Source organism: Neophocaena asiaeorientalis, unplaced genomic scaffold (assembly GCF_003031525.2).
Source record: "Neophocaena asiaeorientalis asiaeorientalis breed wild unplaced genomic scaffold, Neophocaena_asiaeorientalis_V1.1 scaffold92, whole genome shotgun sequence".
In the NCBI taxonomy this organism is placed as follows: Eukaryota; Metazoa; Chordata; class Mammalia; order Artiodactyla; family Phocoenidae; genus Neophocaena; species Neophocaena asiaeorientalis.
The window spans coordinates 2,555,884-2,568,546 of record NW_020174057.1 but is presented as its reverse complement, the minus strand read 5'-3'; the positions used below and the strand labels follow the sequence as shown (position 1 = coordinate 2,568,546).

General features: G+C 44.5%; 1 protein-coding gene across 1 annotated transcript in view; it reads right to left on the bottom strand.

Moving 5' to 3' along the window:
* The window catches only part of TMCC3 (transmembrane and coiled-coil domain family 3), a 69,439-nt gene extending 56,782 nt beyond the window's left edge, over nucleotides 1–12,657 (bottom strand). Inside the window, exon 1 of the mRNA XM_024754422.1 lies at nucleotides 12,547–12,657. Coding sequence (XP_024610190.1) covers nucleotides 12,547–12,624 — 78 coding nt within the window. The 5' untranslated portion in view covers nucleotides 12,625–12,657. The remainder of the gene's footprint in view (nucleotides 1–12,546) is intronic.
* Between the last annotated feature and the right edge of the window lie 6 nt (nucleotides 12,658–12,663).

The following is a 12,663-nucleotide window of genomic DNA, read 5'->3' as shown; positions in this document are numbered from 1 at the left end:
TAGGAACACTTCGGGATATTAGAAACAGAAAATGATTTGGTGTTAAGTAAGAGCCCTCATGGCTCCCCAGGTTGTAACAGGACATAAATGAGCCACCTGAATGAAAGAAGACTCTCACTTTAATTTTGGTACCCACATAGCCAACAGATGCCAATTCAGTGAGTACCTCTAAACTGCTCAGGACATGAGGTAAATTTTGGCTGGCTTTATACAACAAATAGTACTTGATAATTTGCTTAAGTCAGGAGGTTTTGACAAGCACAGTGCCTTTCCAAAATGAAAATACACGTAATAAAAGCACACTCATTCCACCATTAATATGCTCTTGGGTCAGCTTATGAAATGTTAAAGTGTTCATTTCGGGGCACAATCAACAGTTTCAACCTCCCTCTGTGTCAGACACAGGGATTATAAACCATGTGAACCTCTCAATAATTAACTTAGGTGCACAGAACAACCCCTAAACATCTACTGATATTAACAAGCCACAGGAGTAACCTACAAATAAGGATAATTAAGCCAAACAAAGCAACAGCTCATTACCTACAAACATGAAATCTTGTTTTACTTATTTTAACATGAGTCATAAACCAACTTAAATTCCTAGTACCCAGGACAGCATAAGGGTGCTATATATGCTTACTAAGTGAGAGGGCCACAAGCTTGAAAGCAGTCTGCTGAAAGTCATTCCTGCTCTTTCATCTCCAGAGCTAGGATGGTGGACCACAATGATTAAGGCAGCACAGAGGGCTTAGGAAACAACAACACATACTCTTTATACTGTTAAGAATATGTAGAACTTGTTGAGAGGTAACATCTACTTCAAAAGAATTGAAAGCAAATTTTTTTTTTAAATGACAAACTTTACCATCTCTTCTCCTTTACCTTTTGGTCTTTCCTTACAGTAGGTGATACTGGAATCATGCCTGTTGAAAGTTTCTAAATGCATGAGCTACAGTGTTCAAAATGCTCATTTCAAATCCTGGATGAGGGTGTGGGAGAGAGGGGGGATATCAACCCAGAATAAATGAACCAAAATTATAACCTTTGATTCAATACTTTTAAAACAGGAGAAAGAAATTTATAAAAATGAAACTCTACATATGGACAGCAGTGTATTTTTAAAGAGAAGTAACTGCAAAAAATGGTGCAGGGATAACTATGTCATTTATGTGTAGACATCTTAAAGAGAATCAAATTCTAACTGGATCAAGATTAAAATACATAAAAACACAAATCATAAAACGTATTTAAAAAACATGGTGTTTTGGTTTTTTAAAGGCTCTTAAAATCTGGAAGGCCATTCTAAGAATGACACAAACCTGTACGCCCTAAAATTTTTTAATTTCTTCATGGCAAAGTCTGGTTAATATTTATTTGGTGTTTGGTATATGCTAGCTCTATACACACACAACGTGTCATTAAATCAGTGTGGAAGGCAGAATTCTAAGACAGCCCCCAAGATTCCTACCCACTGGCGTATACACCCTGTCAGATAACCTCTCCTTGTATATGAGCAAGACGTGTGACTATGATGGGATTTTACTCCCATAATTAGGTTACATTATATGGCAAGGGTGAAAGAATTTTGCAGATTTAATTAAGGTTCCTAATCAGTTGATTTTAGTTCATCAAAAGATGGAATAACTGAGTGGGCCTGGCCTATCAGGTGAGCCCTCTAAAAGAGCCCTTGTCTGGAGGTAGTGCAACAGAGACGCTCTCCTATTGGCCTTGAAGAAACAGCCTACCATGTTGTGGAGGGGGCCACACGGCAGGGAATAGTAGGCAGCCTCTGGGGGCTGAGGGCCTCAGTCCTACAGCTGCAAGGAACTTAACTGGGTAAACAACCAGTGAGCTTGGAAAAGTATTCCAAGCCTCCGACAAAACTGTGGGCCCGGCTGACACCTTGATTTTAGGCTGATGAAACTGAGCAGAGGAGGCAGGTAAGCTGGGTCTGGACTCTTGGCCCATGGAAACCGTGAGATGATAAATGGGTGTTGTTTTAAGTTGCTAGATTTGTAGTAATTAGTTATGCAACAGTAGAAAATTAACAGTCAGAAATGACAAACTGGAAAAAATGTAGGTGCAAACAACCTATTTAATAAGTAAGAAACTTCTACAAATCAAACTAAGAGATGAATAACCCAACAGATAAATGGCCAGAATATATAAACAGGTGGTTCACAATAAAGACAAATGTTTTTTAAGTGTGTGAAAATATAATTCACACATTGTACTACAATTACATAAGATGTAACCCTTGGGAGAATCCGGGTTGGGTAGAGGGGTGGTACACGGACATTTCTGTGCTATTTTTTTGCAACTTCCTGTGGGTCTGTAATTATTTCAAAATAAAAATTTTGGGCTTCCCTGGTGGCGCAGTGGTTGGGAGTCCGCCTGCCGATGCAGGGGACACGGGTTCGTGCCCCGGTCCGGGAGGATCCCGCGTGCCGCGGAGCGGTTGGGCCCGTGAGCCATGGCCGCTGAGCCTGCGCGTCCGGCGCCTGTGCTCCGCAGCGGGAGAGGCCACAACGGTGAGAGGCCCGCGTACCGCAAAAACAAAAAAATAAAAATAAAAAATAAAAATTTTAAACTACAATCAACCTCATTCGTATCAGGAAAAATATAAATTAAAATGAGGTACCAGTTTTCACCTACCAGATTGGTGAAGGTCAACGAACCCGATAACACACTGTGTGTCGGGAAGATGTGAGCTGAGGCACGTTCATACGCTGACCGTAACATAAACTGTATCAGTTTCGCTCTCTGCTGCACAGGGGCGGTGTTCAATTTCACAATAGCATGATTTAAAACGCACACACCCTTTGATGAACGATCCCACGTTTAAGAATTTAGCCTAGTAACATATTCTTCACGCGTGGGAAAAGAAGCATGCCCAAGGGCAGTCAATGAGGTGCCTATAATAATCAAAGATTGGAAGTAATACAAGTATCCTTTAGTAAGGAAACGGTTAAATAAATTATGGAATACCCATATAGTGAAGTCCTGTACAGCAATTGTAACAAGGTCGATTAATCTGCATTGATACGGATCAAGAGTAGAATACACTTTCCAGCTTCTGAAGTCCTGTAGAGCATACCCACATCCACTCACTCGGTCAGTATTTACAAGCCCCAACTATGTACCAGGCTCCATGTCTGGATAAAAAACATAACCATCCCCATGTGAGAGGATGAAGCAAGTGCCCACAGGCAGAAAGGGGAGGCATGGGAGCCCACAAAGAAAGGAGACCAGAGCTCAAGGGCAGAGAGAGGGTGAAAGACAAAGGTCAGATGAAGAGGCTCTGGTGTCAGGGTAAGAAGCTGCAGGATTTAAAGCAAGATATTGACAAGACACTATGCAAAGCATACAGTTACTCTAAAAATAAAGCAGTGGTCCAGCCGGAGAAGCTCACGATCAGGAGACCATGCGTGATTTCACGAGAGGTGTCTTAAGGTACCTCAACTTGAGCACTTGCGGTAAGCTGAGTCGCCCAGGCACACCCCTTCACCTCACGCCTGTCGATGTGCTGAGACCTACAGAGCCAGGAGGACAGCATGAAGTCCTCTTGAAGCATGCCAGCTTGTGGGGTGGATTCAAAGGATGTACGTAAGACATCTTCCTCACTTGGAGAAATATTTACAAGTAGATGTCTCAAGCATCTAGACAAGCTTTCCTTAACCACGTTCCTTTACAGCTCTTCACCCAATATTTAAGAATGGAGTCAAAGCAGCAAACTATTCGACTGCATTTCTTCAACCCTCCTCTCTGTCTCCTGTGCTTTTAAGGGTTGAAGCTTTCGAGCACTTTGCCTGATGCCAATGCACAGCCTGAACAGCTCTTACTGAATGGGCCTCATATGTTCAGATAAATTAAAATCGATGCCAACTAGTGATTCAGTCTCAAATCGAGGCCACCTGTTCCAATTAGTGAGATTAAAATAGTGCACCACTGAAGCCGAGTTCCAAGCCTTCTGGATTATGACAACATCTTTACAAAGACAGAGAAAGAGGGACTTTCGGTCCCAACACACACTTGCACACACATGAGTAAATATACCGAGGTGTTGAAGCATAGCTTTCACTAAGGGCAGACTTTATTTTTGGACAAGTGCTTATATCAGATTTTCTGAGAAAGGATGCAGCTCAAGGCATCATTTAGTTTCCTTACGTTACAACAAGCCTACAGCTACAGCTTAATTAGATTCAACTTTACTTCAGAGAAACACAGAGCTTAAATTTCTTCTCCACCCACTTTCTGTCCTTGCCTGAAGCTCCCAAAGAATCCGAATCTTCTGGATATCCATTCTTTAGCCTCAGGCCTTCCCTCGGTCATGGGAAGACTAGAAACATAGCCTGGAACACAACTCTTGTTTTCCCAACCTCTCCCAAGTATCCCTACCCAGACAAGACTGCTTTCAACTCAACAAGGTGCACTTCTGTTCATCCCAAAACATTCAATTATTCAAATTTTCACAACCCATGAGAAGAAAAAATATATATTTCTAAGCATTTTCTAGGCAAACGGTCTAAAGAGAACTGTTTCATAAAGGAAGGGAGTTGATACATTAACACCAGTGTTTTCCTCAATGATTCTGAATCATTTTAGGAGGACAAAAATGAAAGCGTTAAACACACAGAATCACCGGGAGCGAGTCAGTCCCTTGAAAACAGTCCTCAATCCAACACAGCTGCTTCAGTCCAGGAGAAAGTCTTGTCCTGCACTAACAGCTCCCTAACAAAGCTCCCGCATTTGCTAATCTTTTTCATCTGGTGCTGCAGGCCTCAGAGGCCCAGACAGTATTCAGCTAGAGTAGTCACATGGATCCTTTAAAGATAAAATTTTAAGGAGTGAATTGATTTAGAAATATTAAGTAAATAAGGGTACAGGTGGCCCGAAGCTGTTAGTAGGAGGCGTGGGAATGAGTGAAGTCTGGGGAACTCTGCGGTAGACAAAGAATGACTCAATGTCAGAACAACAAACGCTGTGATGGGTTTCCCAATGCCACTTCTCACAGTCATTCACACAGCTGGTAGGTGGAGAAGCTGACATTCCAGCTTGGCTCCAAAGTCCAGACTCTGAACCCTTCACTCCAGCCCTCAAATCTAGAAGTAAACTGCTTTAAGTGAGTTGGGGATAAAAAGGAAAAAGTGGTTGAGAAAATTTAAGAAGTAAACTACTGGATGTGGTGGACGAGGGGTGGTGATTGACAGGGCTTCCCATGCATCCAGTTTGGGGGCTGGCTGTATGGGAAAAGTATTCATCAGGAATTGCGGGGGATTAGAGAGAACGAGTTAAGTCTGACACACAGACTTCGAGGTGCCTGTGGAACATCTGGGTACGCCGGGGTAAAGCCACACCTAGGTTGGGCTCTCAAGTCAGCATGTTAAGACAGGAACCACACACACTTTCACTCAGGGAGGCATGTCCCTGGGGATGGGCACTGGACGTGCCATCTCTCAAAAGGCCGATGGACCCCATCCCTGTCTTCCCCCGGGGTTGCAGCACATGACTATTTCTTCGGCGAAGAACCAGATGATGTTTTCAGTTTGTGTTTACAGGCTCTGTTATATGGAAATTACATATACCAAAGCCACATGGTGCTGGAAGATGCTCTCAAAAGAGACTCACAGGAACGGAGAGCTTCAGAGGTGACAGAACACTGGGGATGAATTCTAAGTGAAGTCCGTATATGATATATTCCAAGACTTCTGCATGTGGTATATGTTTTTTCCCAGTACCCTTACCCAACAGGTAGAAGGTCAAAGATGAACTCACTTCTCAAAACTTTATTTTGAAAAAAAAAAAAAATGACAATAAAAGTGACCTCAGAAAAGATAATTTTTAAAAAGGGGCAGCAGATCCAGTGCAGCTAAGTAGTTTGATATATGAATTGTTACCCCTCCTCTTCACTCCAGCCCCACCAAAAATCTGGAAATAAATTCAGAAGGATAATGGCCCAACACTAAATCATTCAAAGTCAGCCTTTTTCACCTAAAAATCACAAAATTTTAAATCTGTTCATCAATTAATTCTCTACTGAAAATAGTTCGAAATTCCCATTTCACCCGAGTTCAATTTTGAGATGTTTATCACACGTAACTTAGCCATTAACTTGGTATTTAACAATGTTTTAAGCAGTTTTCTTTAAAGAAATTCTCTTCTAAGAGAGAAGCTGGTATAATGGTTAGTCCTAATCAGTCTGTATTAGTTACGTAATTTCACTGGTTACAGTCTGGCTGGATGTCACTTTCCTACTTCTGCAAGTGGAATGTCTGGGGTTAATGTCTGAATTCTCCTTCAGTTCTAACATGGTGAAACCTCTGAGTCTAAGTTACCAACCCTCTGCCTTAAGTATGAGAAGCGTATGCCTTCAGCTCAGTGAAGTTCAAGTCCTACAGGGAGATCCTGTGAGGCCAGAACGCGACTCAGTTGTCACGAGGAGGAACGACCCTCGTTGTGTACTTCAACTGCTCATCCTCCAGAGACCAAAGACCAGGTAGAAGATTCCTTGACAATGTCTTTAAATCATAAGCTTATTTAACAGCCTTGAAGATGTCCCCAACTACTGTCAAAATTCTTACATCTTAGGCATTATAAAAAGTTCATAAATCGTGCATTCTCCAAATGCTTACTGGGAACATACACCTATCTGCAAAGCACTGGCAAAGTGCTGTGTCCTGAGAATCCCGAGCGCACAATTTTGGCTGGGCACCCTGTGGAAGTTGAGCGATCCATCCCCAAGCAGTCAGCAGGTTTATTAGGACTGAACTGCTCGTACTTCCCTGGTGGCGCAGTGGTTAGGAGTCCACCTGCCAACGCAGGGGACACGGGTCTGATCCCTGGTCGGGAAGATCTCACATGCTGCAGAGCAACTGAGCCTGTGTGCCACAACTACTAAGCCTGCGCTCTAGGGCCTGTGTGCCCCAACTGCTGAGCCCACGTGCTGCAACCACTGAAGCCCGTGCGCCTAGAGCCCACGCTCCGCAACAAGAGAAGCCACCGCAGTGAGAAGAGTAGCCCCAGCTCGCCGCAACTAGAGAAAGCCCGCATGCAGCAATGAAGACCCAACGCAGACAAAAAAATAAAATAAAATAAGACTGAGCTGCTCTCCAATACTCAGCTCAAAAGCACAAGATTGGGAAGTGGTTAAAATGCCAGCTCTGTTATTAGATCTGGGTTCATCAAACCCTGGTTCCACCATTTCCTAATAGCCACAGGGCCTTGGACAAATTACTTAACCCATCTGGGCCTTAACTTCCTCATCCGTAACATGGAACTATAAATAGGTTATTGTGAGGATTAAGGAGGTGGTGCATTTAAAGCGCTTGATGTTGCGCCTGGTGTATAGTGAGGAATTGGTACACGTTGGCTATTATCACCATTGCTGCGTTCTTTTCTTCATTTACGTACTTTTTGCCTTCTTACAGAGGAATAAGCAACACACACACTACATTCTCCTTCAAGTAGCATCTCCCTCCCCCAAGTCAGTGGACGCAGCTGGATTATGCACAGATCATGCACAACTATGATGTCCCTTTTCTGAGGAATGTAGAGTCCTCATTCTGATTCACGGTACAGTGATCCATGGTTCTCTTCTCTCTCACCACCCGCCTCTCTGCTGAAAACATGAAAACACAGTTAAGAAACAGCAGGGCTGAAAGCTACAGCCTCTCCTAAGTTAAGACTTGGGCAATATCCACCTAGAAAGGTGAGGCTGATTTCTGACCTTAAGAGCAGCCCTGGAAATCCAGGCAGTGGATCTGAAGCAAAGAAGTCCTGCGATCCAACTTGGTAGGAGCTGTTTTGGTGTTCTACAGTGGATGTGACAAGCAAGCATGCTGGTGGATCGCAGCACACTCCGATCTAAAGGGAGAACCGGTGAGACCGCAGCAAAGCATCGCTCAAAAAACATGCACCGCATCAATCGCTCGTGTTGCACTTAAGAAAATTCTGACTCGGACATTCATCTATTCACTGTCCCTTTAATTAACTCTTGAGAATAAAACAAATCACTGATTAAAAGTGTACTCACACACCACGTACTCAGCTTACCACTTCACCAGGTCAGTGTCACCTACAACAGAAGTTCAGTTTCCACTCGCTCTGGTTCCTGCCCAGGGAGTAAGCATGCGATCATCAACTTACTACACCATTTCCATGGTGAGAAGGGATCTGACATCCACTTCTTCCTGCCTCCCTCTGGCCATTACTCATCGTGCAATTCTGGATCAATTTCCAAACCTCAGCATGTATAAAGATGTACTACAGGTAGCAACCATGCCCAACACAGGTTTTACTTCAGATGCTAGAGGCTACTTACTATCATCACTTCCTCCTGTAAAAGAGAAGGGTATTTCCTGGGGCCACAAGTATAAATAAGATACACTCACTAGATATTAAGTTTCCAGAGGGGCCAGACTGTTTCATTCACCCTTATATTCCCGATGCCTGCAGCTAGCCCAGAGAAGGTGCTCACAAATATTTGCTGAATGAAACTTCTTGCTCGCAAAGTGCCAGTGTCTATAGTTTATAAACATGTAAACAATCAATTGATGAGGAATGTGCAATGGAGGGAGGTACCAAATGCTACAAGTGCCAGAAAAGTCTCTATATTATTCACAAAATTAGAGTCTTTCCATTTCCAAGCTTATGAATATGTCTTACACAGTAATAACAAAAACTGGCCACTATCTACTGAGTTGTCACTGTGGACCTGGCATTTTTAGACATTATTCATTTATTACAACACCTCTATGCTGTGGAAGAGGAAACTAAGACTTAGGATGACTATAAGGTCCAAGGTGACATGGTTAGGAAGCAGCACTACTCGCACAGAATCTGCCTTCTGCGGGCTAGCCAAATGAAAGTGCTTCTGCAGACAGAACAGTCTGGTCCTTGCAGGCTAGATGGAATAGAAGTTGATGACATCAGAGACCAAAGAGGAAGCTAACGTACCAGTTATCTCTTCCTGAGGTCTTAAGTGGCTAAACGAAGGTGGGATAACTGGGGAACACGGAAGGAACCAATTCCAGAGAAATGTCAAAGATCCAATGGCATGGCTGACAGACTAGAGATGGGGGGAAGGCAGGCACTCAGGACAACGAGCAGTTCTGATTAGTGGTATCAACAGAGCAAGAAAAAAAAAATTATCCACCTTACATATATGGAGAAAAACAGCTAATACCTGAGTATACACAACCATTGTTTTTACAAATTCTCTTATTGAAGACTCATAATCACTCCCCAAAGTAGGGATTATTATCACCTTTTATAGATGGGGAACTGGAGGATCAGAAAGGTGAGACCCTGCCCCAGCCGTCACCCAGCTGGGAAGTGTGAAGAGCCAGAATACGATCCAAGTCTTCTGCTCCCAGAGCCACAGCTGTTCACCACTATACCCAAGTGGCTGAAGATGGTATTTTAGGACATTTAAAATTAGGTCTACCAAAAATTTTATTCAGACATAATTGATGAATAAAGACCAGTTGCTGTCTAGAACGCAGACTGCCTACATTCTTAAAAAGATAATAGGGGACTTCCGTGGTAGTCCAGTGGCTAAGACTCCATGCTCCCAATGCAGGGGGGCCTGGGTTTGATCCCCGGTCAGCGAACTAGATCCCACATGCCGCAACAAAGAGTTCGCATGCCACAACTAAAGATCCCGTGTGCGGCAACTAAGACCCAGCACAGCCAAATAAATAAATATTTTTAAAATATAAATAAATAGATAATAGGCTTTAACTATCTAGGACATAAAAAAAGAAAGCAGGATTCTAATTACAGATGCTCTTTATTTTAAAGCAGAGGGATATTACATTGAGTGCATTGAGTTTTAACATGTACCATTTCTGAGTTTTACCCAGATGAAGTTTAAAAATGTGAACGATCCTGACTTGTCAGCTTAGAGACAACCACAGAATTCATCAGTTATGTTCAATTTTCACTGAGGGGGGAAAAATTTAGGTTAATCCACCTGGCTGTAAAAATAGACTTGTACACTGTTAAAATAGTACACTGCCTCATTATTATTCCAGTCTCAAAGGCTTAAACAAGCTCAGCAAGAGAGATGTGTATGTTCCCTGTTTTCTCAACAAAGTATCAATTTTGAACTCAAAAAATGACCGTTCGGTAACCAAGAACTTGATATCATAGTCTTAGCCCCTGCCTGGGAGGAATCTGCATATCTCTGAAAGTTTATCAGCTCTTCACATGCACCTCCAGTTCTCATTATAGTGTTTTTAGGGGAGCTCATTTACCAATGAGTCCATAAAAAAGTTATTTTTAAATCCTGTACTAGATGGTTTATTGCTACGTCAAGAAGGTGACATCAAGAAATTAAACCTTAGTGCCACTTGATGTTTTCCCTCAGCATTATATACATTCTAAGTGTAAAGAAAATAAATCTTTATAGCTACATCTAAGTGAGTTCCACAAAAGAGGAATTAGAATCATCTAATGGGCTACCTGCTGCATAGGAAAATTACTGCTACCTTTCCTTCATTATAGCAGACTTATTGCTGCCTTCAGGACAGATCAAAATTACATCAGCCCCACTTGAGAAAGGCTCTTAGGAGTTTTCAAAACTGCCACTCGTTCTTTCTATTCCCTACTGTCTCAACAATAAATACCCTAAAAGCAGACAGTCAAGAAGTTTAAACGGGCATCTCAGCATCATCAGTGCTGTAGAACCTGTGATCCCTGTCCACTGAAGCTCTAGCCTTCTTTGATCCAATTTCTTCCAGCCCTCACCAGATTTCATTTGCCCAATAAGCTCATTTAGAATAATCAGTACATATAATGTCTAACTCAGTTTTAATACGTGGTCTATATAAAAACCAGGTATCTCCATGCTAACAAAACAATGTAGTAGTTTGATACTGTGGGTAGAATTTTAAACAAAATAAGAAACACCCTTCACATAAGGTTGCGGTCCTTTAACAGAAAAAATGGCTGTGGAAATGGAACAATGGCAGATACAGGAGAGATAAAGTCTTCAGCTGACTTACACATCTGCTTTGCCACTTTCCATCTCAGTAGTAAAAAAAGTGAGCTTTGGAAAGTTCCGTGAGTTTTGCCAAATTGCTTAAATGGGCTGTGAGCCATCCATCCCGCAAAGATTACTAATCCTGTTGTTTACGCGAAGATCACCACAGTTGTGACAAGAGAAACCCAGCTTCCACATTTTTTTCAAATCTGAAATTTCTTCTGTCAGCTACAACATTATGAGCCACCCCTCCCAATTACAAACGCGTTAGAAAAAGATCTTCACCTTTCTTCGCATTTAACACTGTATTCACCAGCAGCCATCCCTCCAAAAACTTCTAACTGTAGGTAACCAAAGATCTTTTATCAATGTTTTCTTCCAAATGGAGTTTCTAGTTATTTTCATGACAAACTGTATGGAACTTTTAAAGAAAGTTTAAAAAATTAAGAGAATTATTTGGGGGGAGGCTAGAGTGAACAGGATGCAGGAGGTAAGTATTATTCCACTAAATATATTTAATCCGAAAAAATGTAAATCATTCTGTTAAATTGATTAACCGATGCGAGCACGACCCTACCTCCGTGAACTTGATGCAGGGAGGCTGGCACTCAAAGGCTGAGATCGGACAAGTGAGCGGTCAGAGCAAAGAACACCCCCAGGTATCCCCCGCCCGAACAAATGCCAGGGTGGAGGAGCTGCTGTTCTAAATGGCACTTCAATCAGCCAAGGGGAGAGCGAAGTATTGAGCCTGGACGATTGAACACCTCAGGAGAATAAAGGTGTCCCCGAGGGACCAGCGCTCAGGCTGAGGCCTCCCTCTACGTTCAAGCACTGTACTGCTCGTCTCCGCTGCATACTCTGAAAAGCTATTTTCGCCCACAGCCAAAATCAGCAACAGCAAATTACCCTGCAAACAATGGAGAGGGCGCCGGTTCCGCACGGCTAAAAACTCTGAAGAGGCAGCGGGCAGAATGACTTTTCACTGGAGCAGAGCCGGGAGGAGCGGCCGCGGGAAAACGGGAAGCTGGTCCGCCGCCCCTCCGCGGTCCGGCCGCGCGCAGCGCGCGGGCTCCGGCCACCAGCCCCGAGCCCGTAATCCCCGACGGCTGCGGAGACGCGGCGGCAGCACCGGAGCTTACAAAGAGGGAAGGAGGCCGTCCTCCGCGAACACAGTGCCGCGGATGGCGGGATCCCCTCGCGTCCCCCACCGCACGGCGGGCGCTGCCTGGCAGAGAGGGCGGCGGAGCGCCGGCCGTCGGGGAGACCCGGGCGCGCTGGGACCGACGAGCGGAAGAGGACGGCGGGCGGTGCTTTGCGCCACCCCCTCCCGGGAGGGGGACCTGGGATCTCGGAACCGCGGGCCGGGCTCCCACTCCCCACTTCCCAAGCCCGTCAGCTCGAACTGAGCGGGGAAGCCCGGACTCGGGGCCGCCGGGAAGAGAGAGAGGGAGGGAGGCGGAGAAACGCGCAGGGCGACGTCGTTCCCGCGGGAGCCCAAGCCCACCCGGCCTCGCCCTTCGGCCGGGCGCCCCCACCGCCACTCCGCGCGCGCCTCTCACCCGGCTCTTGCAGCGGTGGTGCCGGCCCGGGTCGGAGTAGGTCCGGTCCACGGTGAGCGCCGTGTCGCTGCCCGGCATCTCGGCGCTCGCGCTGGGAACTTTCCCGGGGCCCCGTGC